Source organism: Neopsephotus bourkii, unplaced genomic scaffold (genome assembly GCF_033783945.1).
Source record: "Neopsephotus bourkii isolate Nb327-2 ecotype Australia unplaced genomic scaffold, CSIRO-AGI_Nbou_v1 NB_1760, whole genome shotgun sequence".
NCBI classification, from domain to species: Eukaryota; Metazoa; Chordata; class Aves; order Psittaciformes; family Psittacidae; genus Neopsephotus; species Neopsephotus bourkii.
This window is the reverse complement of record NW_026902234.1, coordinates 10440311-10462130: the sequence shown is the minus strand read 5'-3', so window position 1 is coordinate 10462130 and position 21820 is coordinate 10440311. Positions and strand designations below refer to the sequence as shown.

General features: G+C 40.3%; 1 protein-coding gene across 8 annotated transcripts in view; it reads left to right on the top strand.

Annotated features, from left to right (window-relative positions):
- The window catches only part of MYO16 (myosin XVI), a 377031-nt gene that overhangs the window by 167634 nt on the left and 187577 nt on the right, over positions 1-21820 (top strand). For all 8 annotated transcript variants that reach the window (XM_061377886.1, XM_061377881.1, XM_061377882.1 and 5 more), the window contains 3 exons: positions 419-544; positions 17249-17324; positions 18666-18819. In XM_061377886.1, coding sequence (XP_061233870.1) covers positions 419-544; positions 17249-17324; positions 18666-18819 — 356 coding nt within the window. The remainder of the gene's footprint in view (positions 1-418; positions 545-17248; positions 17325-18665; positions 18820-21820) is intronic.

Sequence of the window (21820 nt, the reverse complement as noted above, 5' to 3'; positions counted from 1 at the left end):
AATGAATTAATTTCAGAGTAAAATAGTGTCAGCTTACATCTAGCATATTTGAACTGCCACAAAAGAAAGTTAGGTCTAAGTCAAGTTCTGTTGAAATGTATCAGTCTACCTGGGCTCATGAAGTTTGTGAATATGTTTGAAAGGATATTTGCTTGAAATTGTATGAAAAGTATCTAGTGAGGCTAGATTGTGTAAGTAGTTCTCAGTAAGTTAACATTCTTGTTTCTTGGTGGGTTTTGTTTATAAATGCTAACACAGGTTCTGCAGGTTTTCTAAATAGGTTTTTTAAACTGTTCTTATTACGTGTATATTTTGTATTCGTTGTTGTGATTTAAGTCTGTGAGGCAGCCGAAATATGGAGTAGCATGTCAGAGATTTTTCTGAATTCTTTGAACTATTAAGATTCTTTATATTGCAGCTTCATGTGGCCTGCGCTAATGGGTACAAGAATGTTGCATCTCTGATACTGGATCATGGGGCTGATATCAATGTAGTGGATAACCAGTGCTGGACACCCCTACATTTAGCTGCAAAGTATGGACAGGTAAAGCATAGTATTTTCACCAGTTTCTCTTCTTTGTGGTAGTGTTCTGTAGCAGTAGCAAATACTTTCAAGTCAGTGAGACTATTCTGGTTTTAGTATGAAAAGCTTACACATTTCTGTACAGTAGGTGGCACCTCAAATGGCAGGTGAAGTTTGTGATTGAGTGACTAATCAAACAAAATTTAATGAGAAGCCAGGGGCCAGTTGTGCTAGTCACTGCACAAGCACAGTAAGTACACAGGTAGGACAATAAATTAAGTAACATTGCACTTTTCTTCACAAAAATTATCAAAATACAGGGCAAATATCTTCCCTTTGTAGTGTTAATGAATAATACAATTTGAAGATACCTTATTATCATTACAGATAATTTGCCATACTTATTTAGGAGATTAATACAGCTTTCATATGGATTCTGTTTGCAAGAAGCAAGTAAATAAATTAAATTCCAATGATCTTAAGGTCCTTTCGAACCCTAGCTATTCTATGATTCTGTCATTAGATATCAGGGAAAATATCTCGTCCAGCAGTGTAGCCATCAGGGTGCTTTTAAAATTTCCTTTCTTACAATAATAATTTTGAAACAGCTTTTAGCCTTTTTATGAATTCGTGTGCATGAATGTTTGCAAATACAAATAATGCAAAAAATTGAAAAAAAATTACACAGAGTGAAAAAAAACCCACAATATTTGCCTATTTGTAAAAACATAACAGTAATAGAGAAGGTACTAATTTACTTTACCTGGAAAAAGAAAAGAATAATCTACTGAAATTTTAAATTTATAATGAGAAAATTCAATTTGCATCTGTACAGGAGGAAACTTCTAAAGAATAAAGGTCCTGAAAGCTTCCTGTTACAAAGCTCAAGTTGTAACTAAACACATGCTGTAAGCGGATTACAATAAGCTTACAATTGCTCCATCTTCTGCAGTAAGTTATATGAGAAAATATAGGTGCAAAGATACATTATCCTGAGTGAGCTAAGCATGTGAGAGACATCACACCCACACGTTATAATCAAATCTGGCTTGTAGAGACACATTGATAATAGCGAACCCAGTTTTATTTAGGATGGCATTCTTCTCAGCTAAGTTTAGCCAACTACAACTCCAGTACAAAGGCAAAGCTGTGTCTTGTCTAATGTGATGAATTGCCTCTAGAGTGCAATTCAGATAAATCTAGGAGGTGCATTTAAAATAGGTGGAATGAATCATTACTTAGAGGGCTGACCCCCCCTGATTATAGGGGTCATGAGCAACTAGCATATGTTAGAGGTCTTAAACATTTTACAGTTTTACAGGAGGAATCCAGATCAAAGTGTGGGGCAAATGGGCCAAAGGGTGAGCCAATTGCCCGCTGTATTTGCCGATTCTCCCCAGTCATCATGAAGGCGACATGTAGTTGATGCCTTATTCTTAGACAGCATAAAGCTGCACATAATGAATCCTGCAGAGGAAGTAGAGTTAAATACTCATAGGAATACCTATCTTATCAGAAGCAAAACATAGCAGTAGGTTGTTGCATTGCTTCCAAACAGGGAATAACTAAGAGTCTTAAGTGTCAGTAGGTATTAGCTGCTGTTTAAAAATAAATAAATGAATAAATAAATCTGTACCTGTGTTTAGATGTGTTTGTAAAGAAAAGCAGTCTCAAGTTTGATGGAATGGTATTACTCCAAATATTGAAAAAGAGCATGGGTGAATAATACATGAATTGTCCTACTAGTGACAAAATGTGTAGATCCAGGGAATATTACTAGTGAGTTTGAAGGTTATGTACAGGATATGGCTACTGAGTACAAGATAAAACCGAGGATACTGCCTGAAGGTCAGTTTTTCTGTTTATAAGGTAAAGATCTGCCTTGCAAGAGCAGATTAGGGGTTAGGTTACCTGTAAGTGCAGCGGGCTCCTTTTTTTTTTTTTTTTTTTGGTATCTCCTGAAGTACTACCAGCTGCAAACATGAAAAAGATAATGGTTATAGCATCAAAAAACAAGCATAATTTAAAGCAAGGTTAGTCAGAGTTTCTAGGACTGCAGTAATTTTTCTCTCTTCAAGTATTAGGGCTAAAAGCAAGTCTTAATTTTTAATGCACACTGCAATTCTAACATTATACCAAAATGGATATTATTGAGGTAATAAGGTCAGGGTTGCTTACCTTAGTAATTTTACATCAATAAAATGATGAAATATAATAACCTTTTCAACACACGTGTAAATCTGTATCAATGACACACAAAAGTTTCTTCAAAATAACATTATGAGGGCACTAAAACTAGCCTCAAAAAATTACAGTATGCCAGGGTTGACTACATAAATTTAACAGGTCCTTTTGGACAAATCTATTATTTTCACATTGTTACATATCATTGCATTCTGTTAGTAAACACCGTTACTGATGGCAGTTTGAGCTCCTTTGTCTCATTCACATGCAGCATGGGGAGTGCTGGCGTCTCTTGCCTGTGCACACCAGAGTGGGACACACATCATCACTTGGGTACCACACTGCCCATGCTGGCACTAACACCAACTGCACAAGGGCAACTGGTATTTCTAAGGGTGGCCCTCTAATTTGAATTTAGCACACCAATCACTTTGTGAACAGCTGGTAATCTGGCATTAGTAGTGCTGTCCCCTCTGGACATCTTCCAGGCTGCTGTGATCAGGAGAAAACACACCCGCCCTCCCCATGGTGGGAATAGGCAGCAGCTCTGACATTTGCTTTGGGTACTTTGGCACAGTTCCCAGGCACAAGCTGTTTCTTTGTTGTTTATCACAGAAATGTCACCTTTCAAACCAGCTATCAGAGGCATGCAGGTCAGAGCTGACTCCCCAGTAGCTTAAAGACTGCCTCTTCCAAAATGTCATCCTTGGGGGATGCTGCCTGTGTCTAAACTGTTAAAAATTGCAAAATAAAAGAAGTCTGGGGATTAAGCCAGGCAAGAGTCTGGCTCACATTCATATTGTTTAGAGCTAGCTTCATCTATAGGAGATTAGTCTTGTTTGTAGAGAGGTGGTTGGAGTGGTCCAAAGCAGAGTCAGGAACAGAGCTAACAGTTAAGCAGTGTGGATTATAAGGGATACTTAAACTTGCTCCATTGCACTCTCTTAGTGAGACAGATTTAGCCTCTGGCTTTGAGATTTAACAATTTCATAATGTCAAAAAAAAAAAAAAAAGGGTAAGAAAGCCGTCAAACTGCTGACTATAGCTCTCCAAGAGTAACTCCTGCACTAGCAAGGATTTCTTCCCATCAATGAATTGAAAATATCCCAAATAAATAAAAACTGTTTTGAGATCTCAGATGCCTACCTTATGTTTCTGGGCATGGTATGTATATACATCCTGTGTAATTTTAAACATTTATGTGGAAATTTGTTGGCTTATAACTACGTTCTTCCTTAACACACATTTGGTTGGCTTGTTTGCTTGCGCTGAATCATACCCCTCTGCCTAGTTAGTTCATCCAAACACAGTGTTTCTTCCTTATCATAGAAGGGACTTTGTGTTTCTTGCTGATGTCTGAGATAACATACCTTCTTATTATGCGATCTACTTAGCTCCTTGCTACCAAGACACATTAGTCATTTGACTCAACTGCAGTTTCATTTTCCTTTGTTTAAGTGCATGTTGGCCTCAAAATAAAAAAAAATAAATATCCATCACTGGAATATGCTTCGATGTATATGGGGTATCTGAACTAACTGTAGGAAGTGGTGTTTAATCTCATTCATGTTTGTCCATTGCCACAGCTGTTCCCTTGAATGCAGTTTCTGGACTTTGGCAAACACATTCCACAAATGTTTTCAATGAGAAGAGCCTAAAGAAGGGAATGCTTGTTCAGTATTTCAAAAAGAATATAGTTGCACAGGGAATACATATCCTCCCTGTCAAATGGTTGGAAGCTTTCATTTATTGTCAGAAAATCCTCTAGGGAATGTCTTATCTGGACATATCTCACCCTTGTTTCTTTAGTCTTTTTATTCATCCTCATCATGTGTGATTGTACTTAGGTAGAAAAGCAGCATTTTCCTTCAGGTCAAGTTACACTCATTTTCTTCAAGCAGAGAGACCACTTTGGGATTTCTGCCTGGGATACCTTTCTTTCACTCTCAGTATATGTAGACAGTTTCTATAAATGATTCAAATGCTAATTGTGGGTACAGACCACTAAGGCCAAAAAAAGCTAAATTCACACAGTACCAAGTTATAAAAAAATAGATTTACAAGTTTTGAGTTTCATATACAAGCTAGGGACAACCTCAATTTACAAAATTACTATAAAATTCTCAGCGCTTACATGTATGTTTTTAAAGCTGAGATGTACACAGACTACACTGTATACTTACTTGGTTATTGGGGATCTCAGTGATCAATATAAATTTCATTTTCCTTGAAATACCAGCTATAGTGACTTCCTCTCATATAAGAGAAGCATATATGAAAAAGAAATCTAATAAGACTGTTCAGGCAAAAATTTTGAGAAATGCCAGATTACGATCCTCTCTGTGGGATTATTATATAACTTGTAGGAAGATATTGTATAAGCATCTCCAGCCATAAGATCACATAATACCTTTTCCTGATTTATTTTATTTTTTTCTCTGTCTAATTTCCTGGTGAATTTAGAAATTTAGGTTACCAGTTTTGAAGTAAAGACTGCTAAAGTTTTTACTTCAGCTGTAGAAAATATTTGAAGTAACCTTTGTCACTTATATCGCTGAAAACAGTATTAGGTTGTCCTTCTTTACTTTAACTATATCCAGAGGTTTAAAAATCATACTATTAGGTCATATAGGTTAAACATGTTAACTGCAGAAAAGTAATGGTGACATTTTGGGGACCTGGGTTCCATTCTAAACTCTGTTTATAAACACAGTCTTTAACACTTCCTTCCTCCCACATGTAACCTTATTTGTCCCATTGCCTCTGGCCTGTCTCATTCTTTGCTTTATTCTGTTGCCTTATTGTCTCATTCATTTGCCTAGCTTCATGTCCTTTCCTTACACATTTTATCCCGACACTAATCTCTTTGCACAGCCAGTGTCTTCCCCTCCTCTTCTTCCTGGTTCTCATCCAGGCTTTCCCTTTTCTGTAGTTTGGCTTCATGCCAACCTTCCTGCCCTTCTATTATCTTTTTCCCACTTGCTCACTGTCCCAATCTCCCTTGTTCAATCTCACTGTTTTTTCCACACTATGTAACTTCTTTAATTTTCTTTTCTGCTTAGGCTGTCTCTACCTACATCCTGTCTCCTTGCCATGTCTCTCTTCTTCCCTTTCATTTCATTTATTTCATGCTGTTAGTTCCGAAGTCCATAATGTTATCCATGCTGTGCTCTGGTGTTCCCCCTCCACTTTTTCTATCCTGCTGCTAGTCTCATTCCCGCAACCTACTTTTTCTAATCTGTTCCACTTTGCTGACCACAGGTGGTTATGGTCCTCTTTTTTCTGCACTTAAATAGGAAAAAAGTATTCCTCATCTATAGTGTATTAAGAAGGGAGGTTTGTAATGAGTTTCAGACATCATTTTCTGTGTCTAGAGCAGTACTGTGGATCACATTTGCAGTCACAGAGAAAATGCTATTTAGTCTCTAAACAGTATTGCTCTTATTTAAGGGTTTGCATATGAGACTTGGGCTACAAAGGATACTCAGTGTTGTAAGGCATGCTATTATGTAGTGGAGAACAAGTATATGATCCTCAAAACTCAATCCACAGTGACTCTTAATAAGGTAATAATTACTACCTAATGTTGAGAATCTCTGTCTTGGGCTTTTTTTTGTTTGTTTCACTCCTGAGTAGCTTAAAGGTGCTAATCTACACTCTTCTTAACGTACTTGATGCTTAGTGAAATGCCTATTATCACCACATTCCATTAGTTAAATAGTCTTCAGTGTTTTTCTCAGGAGTTTTATTACTCCATGATTTACCTGATAAATTTTTTACCCTGTGACTTATCTATCTTATTTATTCAATCCGCTGAATATGTAACTAGCATGAAGTTACCCTGCTTCTGTTTCAGAGGCTTAGTAATGATAATAATAGTAGTAGTAATAATAGAATTGAAACTACTTCTCTGATTTTTTTTTTTAATTTTTAATCTGTAGATGGATTGCAAATTAAAGTAGATGTTTAAACAGGGCCGCTAATACTGGTTAGACTAGCATTTAGGCCTACAGTGGACCGTACTAACAAAAGCAGTCTCTGATTTAGCCATTATAATAAAAAACTGTTTTGTAGGCATCTGGTGGCTGCTTTTTTTTAAAGGGTTGACACTTGGCTATGTATTGTCAATTTTTCAAACAGACAAGAAAAGGAGTATTCTCAGCCCACAGAATTTATCTTCTGTCTAATACAATATCTTCAAATCGTACAAATACTAGAGTTCACAAGGGTCAAGCAATATATTTTCCCATACCCTGCTTCTAGAAGTGCTTAATTTTTGGTTAATTTATTTTTCTGCTTAATTAAGAAAAAAAAAATAAATAAAACAACCCCCCAAAAAAGCAAAGCCAAAAATTCCTCCAAACTCGGGCACTCACAGGCAGCAATCCTAGCAAACTGGCCAACAAAAGTCACACACTGAGGTAAGCATTTTTCCAACCCAGTGAGGCAAAGTATAGCCTTATGAGCAAACGAATACTGGTTCTTCTGAGTGCAGATGTAGGCCATCCTACTCAGTGGTGTAGACTGGAGATTGTAATGATGTAACTAGTGGTATTTCATGTGTTCTGGCTAAGGGTTTTGTTGTGGTTAGTGAATAAACACCTTAGATATTGCAATAATACGTTCGGATTTCACTGTGTCAATCACACAGTAATGTGAAATTAATGATCCAAAATTATACAGATTTAGGTCTACCGCTGTTGATCCACTAGAGATAATGGAGTGGGAACCTGAGAAGTGACAGCAGGTGTAAGGAATTGCAGGCTCTGACTGTAAGACCCCAAGTCTTGGAAGGCAGATGCAGGGACTGTGAGAATGAAGACCTTGGGCCCACTGTGGGAGAGGATCTGGTTCGAGACCATCTTAAGAACCTGAACGTGCACAAGTCCGTGGGACCTGATGAAATCTGTCCGTGGGTCCTGAAGGAGCTGGCAAATGAAGTTGCTAAGCCACTGTCCATCATATTTGAAAAATAATGGCAGTCAGGTGAAGTTCCTGACGACTGGAAAAAGGGAAATATAACCCCCATTTTCAAGAAGGGGAAAATGGATGACCCAGGGAATTACAGGCCAGTCAGTCTCACCTCTGTGCCTGGCAAAATCTTGGAACAATCTTCTTCTGGATGGTATTAAAAACAATGCACATGAAAAACAACGAGGTGGTTGTTGACACCCAGCATGACTTCACCAAGGGGAAATCCTGCCTGACCAATTTGGTGGTCTTCTATGATGGGGCTACGGGTCTGATGGACAGGGGCAAAGGAGTTGACATCATCTGCCTGGACTTGTGCAAAGTGTTTTGACAGTGTCCCACATGACATCCTTGTCTCAAAACTGGAGAGACATAAATTTGCTGAATGAACCACTCAGTGCATAAAGAACTGGCTGGATGGCCACACACGAAGAATTGTGGTCAACTGCTCAATGTCCAATTGGACACCAGTAATGAGTGGTGTCCCTCAGGGATTGGTGTTGGGACTGGTTTTGTTCAACATCTTCGTCGCTGACATGGACAGTGGGATTGAGTGCGCCCTCAGCAAGTTTGCCAATGACACCAAGCTGTGTGGTTCGGTTGATACACTGGAGGGAAGGAATGCCATCCAGAGGGACCTTGACACGCTTGTGAGGTGGGCTGATGCCAACCTCATGAAGTTTAACCATGACAAGTGCAAGGTCCTGCACCTGGGTAAGAACAATCCCAGGCACAGCTACAGGTTGGGCAGAGAAGAGATTCAGAGCAGCCCTATGGAGAAGGACTTGGGGGTGTTGGTTCATGAGAAAATGAACATGAGCTGGTAGTGTGCACTTGCAGCCCAGAAAGCCAACCGTATCCTGGGCTGCATCAAAAGGAGTGTGACCAGCAGGTTGAAGGAGGTGATCCTGCCCCTCTACTCTGCTCTCATGAGACCACACCTGGAGTATTGTGTGCAGTTCTGGTGTCCTCAACACAAAAAGGACATGGAACTGTTGGAACAAGTCCAGAGGAGAGCCACAAGCATGATCAGGGGACTGGAGCACCTCCCTTGTCAAGACAGGCTGAGAAAGTTGGGGCTGTTCAGCCTGGAGAAGAGAAGGCTGTGTGGAGACCTCATAGCAGCCTTCCAGTATCCAAAGGGGGCCTGTAGGAATGCTGGGAAGGGACTCTTCATTAGGGACTGTGGTGACAGGACAAGGGGTAATGGGTTAAACTTAAACAGGGGAAGTTTAGATTGGATATAAGGAGGAAATTCTTTCCTGTTAGGGTAGTGAGGCACTGGAATAGGTTGCCCAGGGAGGTTGTGAATGCTCCATCCCTGTCAGCGTTCAAGGCCAGGTTGGACGAGGCCTTGGGTGATACGGTTTAGTGTGAGGTGTCCCTGCCCATGGTAGGGGCATTGGAACTTGATGATCTTAAGGTCCTTTCCAACCCTAAGTATTCGATGATTCTGTGATTCTAAGAGGGTGGGGAAGCTTTAGGCAAAGAGAAAGGAAGAATAGATGTCAAGAAGGAAAAAAAAATACAGTGTGTCTCAATAAAGGGATCAGAGCACCAATAAAGGAGTGGAAGAAAACAAGTTCAGGAGATCCATGTACGGAGCTGGGAGTCTCGAATACAGGGAATAGAGAAAAAGGACCTGAGGAATAGGAAATTATGGTGGGGGCAGAACAAAAGGTTGGTGAACCAGGTCACTGAGGATGGTAGGAAATGTCAAATGTTGAAACAAAAAGACAGGAGTGGAGAACTGGAGAGAAATGTTGGTTTTGACAGAGAAGAAAAGTAAGACTGAAAGAATTTACTGTTGGAAGTGCCTGCAAATTGGATGATGCATATTCATTGCTGTGCAAAATAGCACATCAGGACATTTGCATAAAACCTTCAGCTTTCTGAATGTACAACTTAAGCAGGTATGTCTCCAGTGGTAAAGAAAAGGGAGTAAAGGATTTGAGGAAGTGGCACTGGAGCTTGGATAGTAAGAGTTCAAAACTCAGAGCGAGCAACTTAAGCTTTGCAGGTGCTGGCAGAGGTGTAGCATCTTGTGCATAGTTTCAGAGGGAAATATTTGATGAGGTAGGAGTGGAGGGCACTTTTCAGGAGCATTAATTCTTCTCCCCAGCTAATTCACTAGCAGTAAAACTAATATTGTTTGAGAGCATTTTGGAGTTGCTTTGCAGTCTCTAGTGCTTAGGGAGATTTTCTACCCAATCACTTATCTGTGGCAACAGGCCTCACAGTCTGTTGGCTGGCCAACACTGGTGCTCCTAAGCCTGTCGTTTATGAAACTGAGGATGGGGCTAAAACATTTAATGTGTGGGAAAACCCCATTTTTGGCATGGGGAGATTGTATTTGGGGGATTTTTAATTTGCCTATTCCAGTAAATTTATTTATGCTGACCTTTGTCATCTTACAGCTTTTTATCTTCAGTGTTGCATTACATGATTCATTAGTTTTAAAGAACTGTTCAACTCCTGTGCTTCCCTGTCCTGTCAGTGTTTTCTCTGTTCCTTTGTGCATGTTTTCTCACTACTTAGATCACGTGTTGCTTCTATTGATGTGAGTTGCCTTCATTTCCTTGTAATATTTCCTTTGAGGACTAAAACTCAATTCACAGTAAGCAAGCTGGCTTCTCTCCCTCTTTGCTATTTTGGAAAAAAACACTGTATCTCCTTTTGCTGTAGCTGTGATGGTCTGCTCTCACATCTGATCCTGTATTCTATCTTGTCTGTCAAGCTCAGTTTCTACATGCACAAACCCCCTTTTAATTTCATCTTGCATCTGTAAAGCTGTAATTAGTATAAGCTTTCTTTATGTATTTTCACTAAGAATTTTTAATGTCCGTCAGTATTCAAGCTGTTCAAAGTTTATTAACAGATTGATTATGATGAAGAACAAAAATGTCTTTTCTGGAAAAGTCATAGGTGACCTTTTCCATATTACACAGAATCACAGTATCACAGTATCACAGTATCACAGTAGGTTAGAGATTGGAAGGGACCTCAAAAGATCATCTAGTCCAATCCCCCTGCCGGAGCAGGAACACCTAGATAAGGTTACACAGGAACGCGTCCAGGCGGGTCTTGAATGTCTCCAAAGAAGGAGATTCCACAACCTCCCTGGGCAGCCTGTTCCAGTGTTCCGTCACCCTCACTGAGAAGAAGTTTCTTCTCAGGTTTAAGTGGAACCTCTTGTGCTCCAATTTGTATCCATTACCCCTTGTCCTTTCATTGTTTGCCACTGAGAAGAGCCTGGCTCCATCCTCGTGACACTCCCCCTTTATATATTTATATACACTAATAAGGTCACCCCTCAATCTCCTCTTCTCCAAACTGTAGAGACCCAGCTCCCTCAGTCTTTCCTCATAAGGGAGATGCTCCACTCCCTTAATCATCTTAGTTGCCCTGCGCTGGACTCTCTCCAGCAGGTCCCTGTCCTTTTTAAACTGAGGGCCCCAGAACTGGACACAATATTCCAGATGAGGTCTCACCAGGGCAGAGTAGAGGGGAAGGAGGACCTCTCTCGACCTACTAACCACCCCCCTTCTAATACAACCCAGGATGCCATTGGCCTTCTTGGCCACAAGGGCACAGTGTCGGCTCATGGTCACCCTGTCGTCCACCAGGACCCCCAGGTCCCTCTCCCCTACACTGCTCTCTAACAGGTCGTTCCCCAGCCTATACTGGAACCTGGGGTTGTTCCTGCCCAGATGCAGGACTCTACACTTTCCCTTGTTATATTTCATCAAGTTATTCCCCGCCCAGCTCTCCAGCCTGTCCAGGTCCCTCTGGATGGCAGCACAGCCTTCTGGCGTGTCGGCCACCCCTCCCAGCTTAGTGTCATCAGCAAACTTGCTGATAGTACACTCAATTCCCTCATCTAAATCGTTAATGAATATATTAAATAATACTGGTCCCAGTACCGACCCTTGAGGCACTCCACTAGATACAGGCCTCCAACTAGACTCCGCCCCATAGACTACAACTCTCTGGCTTCTCTCCTTCAGCCAGTTCACAGTCCACCTCACTACCTGATCATCCAGACCACACTTCCTCAATTTAGCCGCAAGGATGCTGTGGGAGACCGTGTCAAACGCTTTGCTGAAGTCGAGGTAGACCACATCCACCGCTCTACCATCATCCATCCACCGCGTTATTTCCTCATAAAAGGCTACAAGATTGGTCAAGCACGACTTCCCCTTGGTGAAGCCATGTTGACTGCCCCTCATAACCCTCTTATCCTTGATATGCCTTAAGATGACACCAAGGATAAGGTGTTCCATCACTTTCCCAGGAACGGAGGTGAGGCTAACCGGTCTATAGTTACCCGGGTCCTCCTTCTTGCCCTTTTTGAAGACAGGAGTGACATTTGCTTTCCTCCAGTCCTCAGGCACCTCTCCCGTTTCCCAAGACTTGGTAAAGATGATGGAGAGCGGTCTAGCAATGACCTCAGCCAGTTCCCTCAGCACCCGCGGGTGCATCCCATCTGGACCCATGGATTTATGGATGTCCAGATTGCTCAACTGGTCTCTAACCCATTCCTCATCGACTAAGGCAGACCGCTCCGTTGACCTATCTTCATCCGGGGTCTCAGCGGTACAGGGCTCTTCAGGATTGCCTCCAGCAGAGTAGACAGAGACAAAGAAGTCATTCAGTAACTCTGCCATCTCTGTATCTTCTGTCACCAGGGCACCCGTCCCGTTCATCAGCGGGCCTACATTGCCTCTGGTGTTAGTTTTACCTGCCATGTATTTGAAAAAGCTCTTTCTGCTGTCCTTGACCCCTCTCGCCAGCTTTAATTCCAAGGAGGCCTTAGCCATCCTAGCAGCTTTCCTACATCCTCTAGCAGCAGCCTTATATTCTTCCCAAGTGGCCAGCCCTTCTTTCCATGACCTGTAAACTCTCCTCTTCCACTTGAGCATACCGAGCAATTCCCTATTTAACCACGCAGGTCTCCTGACCCTCTTCCTCGACTTCCTACGTGTCGGGATGCTCCGATCTTGAGCTCGGAAAAAGCAGTCCTTGAACGTCAACCAACTATCTTGGGCCCCTTTCCCTTCAAGCAGCCTAGCCCACTGGATTTCCCCTAGCAATCGCTTGAAGAGGCCAAAGTTTGCCCTGCTAAAGTCCAGGGTTGCGATTCTACTTGCTATTCTACTGACCCTACCACACAAGATCCTGAATTCTACCATCTCGTGGTCGCTGCAACCAAGGCAGCCCTCAACCTTCACTCCGTCAACCAGACCCTCCTTGTTAGTGAGGATGAGATCCAGCAGCGCACCTCTCCTGGTTGGCTCATCCACCATTTGCATGAGGAAGTTATCATCCATACACTGGAGGAACCTCCTGGACTGCGGCTGGGTTGCCGAGTAGTCCTTCCAGCAAACATCAGGGAAGTTAAAATCCCCCACGACAACCACGGCCTGTGACCGTGAGGCCGCTGTCAGCTGCCTGTAGAAGGCCTCGTCAACTTCCTCACCCTGATCCGGTGGCCTGTAACAGACCCCCACAACAGTATCGCCCCTGCCAGCCTGCCCCTTAATTCTCACCCACAGACTCTCGACTCGCTCATCATCTGTCCCCGGACAGAACTCAACGCATTGTAGCTGCTCTCGCACGTAAAGAGCAACCCCACCACCCCGCCTGGCTGGCCTGTCTTTCCTGAAAAGGACATAGCCCTCCATGACTACATTCCAGTCATGTGAGCTGTCCCACCACGTCTCTGTAATTGCCACCAGATCATAATCTCCCGACTTAACACAGGTTTCCAGCTCCTCCTGCTTATTTCCCATGCTGCGCGCATTGGCGTACAGACATTTCAGGGAGCGAGCCGAGCACACCGATTTCACCCTAGGGAATCACAGAATGTTTGAGGTTTGAAGGGACCTCTGAAAGTCATCTAGTCCAGCACTTCTTGTCAAGAAAGGTCATAGATGAAACTTCCTAGGACCATGTCCAGACAGGTTTTGAATGTTGCCAGGGATGGAGACTATACACCTCTCTAGGCAACCTCTGCCAGTGCTAGGCCACCATCACAGTGAAACAGTGTTTGCTGATGTTCAGGTGGAACCTCTTGTCTTCCAGTTCGTGCCCGTTGCTTCTTGTCCTGACACTTGGCACCACTGCAAAAAGTGCCCAGCTCTGTTTTACTTGCACCCTTCCTTCAGGTATTTATCTGCATGGATGAGATCTCCCTGAGCCTTCACATCTCCAGGTTGAAGAATTCCATCTCTCTCAGCCTTTCCTCATATGTGAGGTGCTCCGGTATCTTATCTCATCTTAGTGGCCTGTTTCTGGATTCTCCATGTCTGTTTTGTATTGAGGAGCCCAGAACTCAATACAATACTCAGGGTGTGCCCTCACCAGTGTTGAGAAGAGGTGAAGGATCACTGCCTTCAAGCTGCTGGCACCACTCTTCCTAATTACAGCTCAGGAGAGCATTAACCTTCTTTGCAGCCAGAGCGTGTTGCTTGCTCATGTTCAACTTGGTATCTACCAGAAACTTCAGGTCCTTTTCTGCAAAGCTCCTTTCAAGCCAGGTGGCCTCCAGGATGTACTGCTGCCTGGGGTTGCTCCTTCCCAGGTGCAGGAATTTGCACTTTCCCGTGTTGAAATTCATGTGGTACCCATCAGTCAATTTCTCCAGCCTGCTGAGGTCCCTCTGGATGGCAGTGTGATGTTGATATGCCTCTGGCATATCAACCACTACTCCCATTTTGTTGTCATCTGCAAACTTGCTGATGGTGCACTCTAGCACATTGTCCAGATCATGAATGAGGATGCTGAACAGGATTGGACCCAGTACTTATCCCTGGGGTATGCCACTAGATACTGGCCTCCATCTAGACTTGTTGCCACTGATCACTACCCCCTGGGCCCAGGCATTAGGACAATTTTCAGTTCACTTGAATGGTATAATAGTAGTGCATTACCTGTTTCTTTGCTTGGTGAGCATCACATCAAAACAGGCTTTGAATGGAGGTTTACAATGTAGCTTTGCAGATAATTTGAAGACTTCCTTATGAACATAAGGTGCAGCCTAGAAAAAGCAGGGAAATAGGTATTTTAAAATATATTAATGGCCAAAGTCACAGACAGATGTGAGGTGGGTACTGGAGTCTGAATGCTGAATGAATGGGAACAGATAAAGCACAGTGTCTATGAAGGCCTTTGAAAATGAGGGTAAGCAGCTTTTGGCTTGGTGAGAAAACAAGGAGCTGGGAGGAATCTAAAAAGTAGGGCTTTTAGATTGAAGGACGGAGGTAAGAATATATTCCTTGCAGCAGCATTCTCGACAGTCAAAGGGCAAGATATCTAGCACGAGATGTCAGAGAAAGAGAAAAATTACAGTTTGGACAGAACACCAAGAAGAGATAGAGGGACATGCTGTATTTGTACAGAAAAGGTAACTAAGTTTGTGCTTCATGAAAGAGGGTACTCAGACGTAAGTTCTGTAAAGAGAAGAGTAAGGTCTAAGGGATTTCCTGGTGTCCTGTCAAAAGGCACTGAACGAGTAATTAAGGGCATCAGAGTAGAAGTGAGACAAGTGTTATTTTGTAAGTAGATGTTTTAAACAATGCTGTTACTTTCTGTGCAGTGAGTCATCACATTCACTTTTTTTTTTTTCTTTTTAATATGAATTGGCAAAGACAATACTGGAACCTATGAGTCTATGTATATCTTACCATAGTTATAGTCTATATATGTCTCTTGCCATAGTCGTATCTACTTTGTAACTCTGCCATTGAAGTGTGTTTGGATAGTGGTAATTTGCTGTAGTTATTCTACAAATATTTCTACTGTTAGGAACAGTTCTGAAGATACGACAACTGGATTTTGAAATACTCCATCTAAAGCATAAATTAATGAGGTTAAAACTAGCACAGAGACGTTTGTGCATGCAAAAGCAGGTAATTGAAATTGCCGGTGATCTGCATATCTTGGTGATGTGCATCAATGATTCCCAGCTGGAGATATTTCATTGGCAGCAGGAAGCATTGGTCTTAGAGCCTGGGATTTCTTGTGGCACAAATCCAAACCTTTGATAGCTCCAAAAGCTGTGTATTGTTACTAAACTGAAAGTGCATTTAAACCACCTGTCCTTTCATACAACCGCTACCACTTTTCAGAATGGCTGTTAACAAGATCATGCAACTACTGCTGATTTAGTGAGCTCAATGATTAAGCAGGTTCCATTTTTTTCATAATGAAAAAACACAGGAATATATATATTGTGAGTTTTCAGTTGAAAGCAGGGCTAATCAGATTTGGAAATAAACCTGTTATGGCTTCCTCCCTGCTTCCACAGTTTGTTCAATTTTCTACTGTTACTGTGAGAATGGAAAGCCAGCATTAGAAAGCTGAGGAGAGCAAGATTCTTTTATCTCTATATAGAAATTCGTAACAATATTTTCCTGGCTTTCTGTGATTAGATATTAGGGGGGTTTTGTTGTTTTTGTTTGTTTGTTTGTTTGTTGTTGTTGTTGTTTTTTTTTTTTTTTGCATTTAGCTCATTCCTTCTTATCCCGGTCTTTTGTAGTAAGTCACCTCCCATGTACTGAATTCGTACTGAATTTTATTATTTTTTATTATAATTTCTTTTCCAGTTAGTCTTTAGTTATTTATTTAGTGCTTGGTTTTGTGCCAAATTTCTATCCTTTCCCTTAGCTGCCTTCCAGTTCAGATCTCATTTATCTGTTGCTCTCTTCTTCTGCTCTGAATAATCCTTCTTTCTCTGAACAGGTTATTTTCCCCTGTGCTTATCCTGTCCTTTCCTGTTTGTTAATTTATACTTGCATATATACAAAACTGCAGACAGTTTTCTCATTTAGTTGAGCTCTGTATTCACCATCTAAATGTATTTTTTGCTCCTTGTGCAGTTTCTTACTTCTTTATGACCAACCAGTTTATCAGGGTAGATAGACATTACTACAGCCTTTGATAAATATCTCTAAAGACTTCAGTTGATAGAAGAGCTCACTAAAAACAGTTGCTAGCAGCATTCTTGTAGGAATTGAAAAATATATTTTAGACTTTTTCATTATATGATACTCTACCTTAATCTGCTGTACTATAATTGCTACCATTACTAATACATTAAATGGATTTGGTAAGCATAAGATAAATGTGCCAATTTCTACTACTGACAGAAAACAGACTTACTTCCATGATGGTTCTCAGTCAGATCCCTTTGGCAGTGATAGTACACGGTTGTTGAACTAGTTAGGCATAAAGAAATATTTGTGATCTAAGTGGTGAAAGGAGGTGATGGAGGGTGAAGTTTTTTCTGTACTGTTAAGGATCTCTTTACATGTGTAAAAGTGGAGGGAGACTTTGGGAGTGGAGTTATGCTAAGGGTACACTGAAGTAATACAAGAACTGTATTTTATTCTGCTTCATGATTTATATAAATGTGTGCAGTGGCTACATAAGGTGGAATTTTGGAGGTGGTGTCTGTGGTTTATTATATGATTTCAGCTAGTACAGGAAGGAATGAATAAATTGAATGATAGGCATACTGCTCCTGTCCTACTTCTGCCATTCAAACACGTCTGATTTTGCTCATTTTAGACCAACCTTGTGAAGCTGCTTTTGATACACTGGGCAAATCCCAATCTTCTTAACTTCAATAATGAAAAGCCTTCAGGTAGGTGAAAAAATATGTATATTATGTATGTACTGGTTACTGTGACACTGTTTGCTTCCCTTCTTGCTTTCTTATACACACACAGGAACACGTATGTATATACATATTGTTTATGTAGTGTATAGGGTTATAGACACATATCCATTTGTGTATATGTTTTTCTGTTAACTGCTAGTCATGAACATGCAGAACATCATATCAAATGATAACATGTTCTTCCACTTGTTGCATTCCCTGTTTATTTTTAGCTGTGTTTCTTTCTTGTAAATTCTTCAGTGCCTTGATTGTAGCTGCATTTATACTTCCTTGGTGACTTCTTACTGACTTTCTTTCTCTATTTCAACTGATGATAGTACGTAGCTTCATGAACTGGAATCTCTGTAGGTGTTGACTCAAAACAAATTCACCATCCAGTTTTGAAGTGTAACCCCTGTTGTTTCCACAGAAGAACGCACCTTCTTGGAGCAGATAACCACAGGGAGCTGAAGTGTTTTTTCTAGAAATAATGGAATTATAGACTACATTAGGTTGGAAGGTTAGGATCAACTGGTCTAATCCAGTAACCAAAGCAGAGTTGGTCAGTAATGCCTAGATAGTGTGAAAAAGAAGAAACATGGTTGTTCAACTTTCTGTGCATAGGATAAAATGAAGAAGGAACCCGGTAATGTAGAAAATAGAATCTGAGAGACTGTGAGAAGAAACTTCCTTTGTATAATAAAGCAAAATATGTTGTGCTTCAAATAATATGCCACCTACAAATACATTCACAGGGATCTTCATGACACTTAATTTCAGGGAAGTTGTTTGTGGTTAGATCCATTCCAGTTTGTATTTGTATAAAAGGCTATGGACCAAACTGACATAATCTAACAATATAGCTAACTAACCACTTTTAGTATGTATTTAATACAGTGGAGTTAATTGTATTTCTGGTCTCAAACACAACTGATTTCAGTACTTCCATATGCGCAAGACATATAAATCTAGTTTGTAGAAATGTAAAAGGTTCTAAAAGTATTTAAGTATATGTTTTCACTGAAATGCGGAGTTGGAAACAGTTGTAGGTTTTTTTCGCTGAAGTCCTATGAATTATTGAGCAATAATTCAATAGGTTCGCTACACAGGGAGAATAGTTTTGATGTTTTACAAATGACAGCTTAATTTCATACTGAATTTACTTCGCCTTTGCTTTCCCATTAATTTCAAGTGTTATTTTAGGATCAATATCTGTGCAATCCATTTTATCTAGCTGGATGCTTAATCTTATCTAGTGAGTTGAGTTTAAAGGAGCTTTTCTGCACTGTTTTCTTTGTCTGATATTTTGGTGTTTCAATATCTTAGATGTTGCAGCTTCTGAGTTCATTGAGGAAATGCTTCTGAAGGCTGAAATTGTTTGGGAGGAAAAAATTAAAAACCCCTTAGCTGTTTCTACTTTGTCTCAAGAAGAGCCATATGAAGAGATTATCCATGATCTGCCCACAGTTTCCAATAAACTGTAAGTATTTCTGTTGTTAAAGAGTAATGCATTGAAGACAGATTATAATTTGAACTGTGTTTGTTAATTTGTGAATCAGGTCTGTGTGTACTTAGAGATATTCAAAACCCACACAGAAATGGTCCTGGGCAACCAGTTCTGATTGTCCCTGCTTGACCAGGGAGTTTGGACCACTTGCCTTCTAGAGGTCCCTTCCAACCACAATCATTCTGATTCTGTGCCATTTGATGGGTTAAGTAACTCTTTTATCTTGGAAGTCTGCTGAATAATATTTTGTGTTTGTATCTTCCACCTCTTTTTGCCGACCATAATTCTATGAATATGGTGTATTCGTTAGTAGTAAAATGCATTGTTATAATTGCCAGTAAAGTTATCTGGGGTTGCCTTAGGAGATTTATTATGGGTTGATACTGTAGATCCAAACAACCTTTTATTAAGGTGGATAGGCGTATTGTAATAAAGCTTCCGTTGCCTATGAGAGAAGCAAGGATAACCCCTGAAAATCAAAAGTGTATGTGCACTCACAAATAAAATGATACAGCTCCAAGCAGTTACAAATTTGTAGTTAGAGTTGTACTTCTTAAAATCCAACTGGAATTAAATAGAATTTAGCAATGTGAACTTAGAATTTGGTATTGAATTGAAGAGTCCGTCTGTTTCTTAAACTGTAAATTTTGATCTTTTTGTATTTTCTTGTGAATCTTAAGAGAAGACTGTCATGGGTGTGTGAAAAGAGGTGTAAAATAGATATGAAGCATTAATGGCAGTTTTATGGTCATGCAAGATACTGGTTTATCATGTTCTCATTTCAAGATACTGTGATCCATGAGAATTTTAAAAGGTACAGATAATGTCTTCATACAGTATGCAGTTGCCATTTTTTGGCCAAATTTGAAGCATGTTGGTTGCATAAGCTTGTCAAATATTGACATTAATTTTTCTGAAAAAGTCACTGGAGGATGAGGAAAAAAAGGCCCAAAAGAAATCAACAAAAAACAAACCCAAACTCTTATAAAGGGACAGATAAGATATATATCTGTTTTTCCAGTTCATGATAGTTATAATTTATGGTCTGCAGGATATATTGGTATACATTAAAATCTGGAAGAAATGAGCAATTGTCACAAAATGATCAATCTGTTTAATTCATAATTCCATGGGATATATTTACATTTAGTAAAGATTGAATATTTCATGAATGGTAAACACAATGTGTTGTTTCTGCTTCATGATTTGTAGTCACTAGCATACATGGTTGGGTTTAGAACACTAATGCTTACAGAATTACCAATTTCTTATTAATTCATTAATTCCTTATGAAACAAACAGTTCTGTAATCTAACTCACTGTTTCAGTAACTTGGATCATACTCCAGAAATTTATGTGGCCTTCAACTGTCTTTTAAGTGAAAAAAGTGAATTCTGAGGTGTGAAACTAAGTTTCTAGATTCTCAAACATAAAGAAAACCTTTATTTTAGATTATTGATAGAAGTTGTAATACCAGGAGTAGAAGGTAGGTCATTCCTGTAACTCTGCAATGACGCTTCATTAAAGAGTTATTCTTAATGATTTTAGAGAACTTTTTTAGGAACTTTATTTTTGTTGTTCTTGCATCTAGATGATGCATTTCCATGTGTTCTGTGTGCTAGAAGTTTATGCCATGGTGCACATACTGTACTGTTCTTTGGTGGTAAAACCCATCAGCCTCTGGAATACATGACTTGCACACAGTAGAAATGGTCTAAAGATCTTTCTCTACTTCTTCCTTCCTGAAATACATGGATAAAGAGAGCTACTTTTTGAGAATTTCTATGTAGTAACCCTGTATATGACAATAAGACAAACCTGCTATATGTGAAGAACTTCACTGTAAGTTTTCAAAAAGCAAAGTTCACTAAACGGAAAAACAAAGAAAATGGATTTACGTATGGAATTGGGCTGAGTAGCTTCTTTAACATCTATTGGCAATAAGTGTGTGACCGCAGCTAGTCTGGTGGTGCCTACATGAGAACACAGTACTAGGTCAAAGCAAAGACCTGTTTAACGCTGCGCACTGACTTTGCAAATAGCTCAGGTGCAATTAAAAGGATACAGTAAGCTTGAAGTAATGCCACACTGGCACACTTTCAAGACTTCCAGTAATCTTAGGTTTAGAGGCTTCCTAAGCTGTAGCTTTGCACTCTCTAGCTGTCAGTGCAGCAGAGTATCAGCAAAACCTGCTGGCCAGCTAGCAATTCGGAGATGGGAGAGCTCCTGGAAGGCAAAAGTATTAGTGCATTTGCTGATGCATGACTCAGCTATCACTTCTGAAAATGTGGAATTTTGTAAGTGAAATACACCACACTGAAGAGTTTTTGATAAAAAATCCACAACTTTAATTTACAGTCACCTGAAAATCAGGTGTCATTTCAAAGCTATTGTCTCAGCTCCATAGTAGTATGTTTGTTCCACAGTGAAAAACAAAACCTGGTTGTTCTTCCAACTTATAGTAGACATACTCTAAAGATAGACTGACTCATCCGCTAGAGAGCCTCCAGGCTACCTATCAGAGAGGCAGCCTAGATGATTAGTTTCAACAACATTTTTACCTTTTCAATGGCTAGTGTTGAAAGCAAACAGTTTTCATCCTTCATGTTCTGTCAGAGGAGTCTATGGAGAAATGTATCATATGCTAGGATGAAGATAAATGTCTGTGCTATTCTTATGTACCAAACCAATTTTTTTATTGCTGGAAAGAGGAATGCACAGCAATAACCCACATTTATTGTTGGTTTATTCTACATTGTGTCCATTCTCCATGAACTCTACTGACATAAGGAAGCATGTTTAAACTGAGGTGATAACTTTGACAAGAGTTTACGTAACTCTGTTGTGGCCATATTGCTTTGTGGCCATCTCTCAGAAGAGAACAATATTAAAAAACAGACTCAAAAATATGTAAACAAGTGTGAATAGCATGTGCTCTGGCAACAAACCTGATTTTGCTGGTTCTCAATTAAAT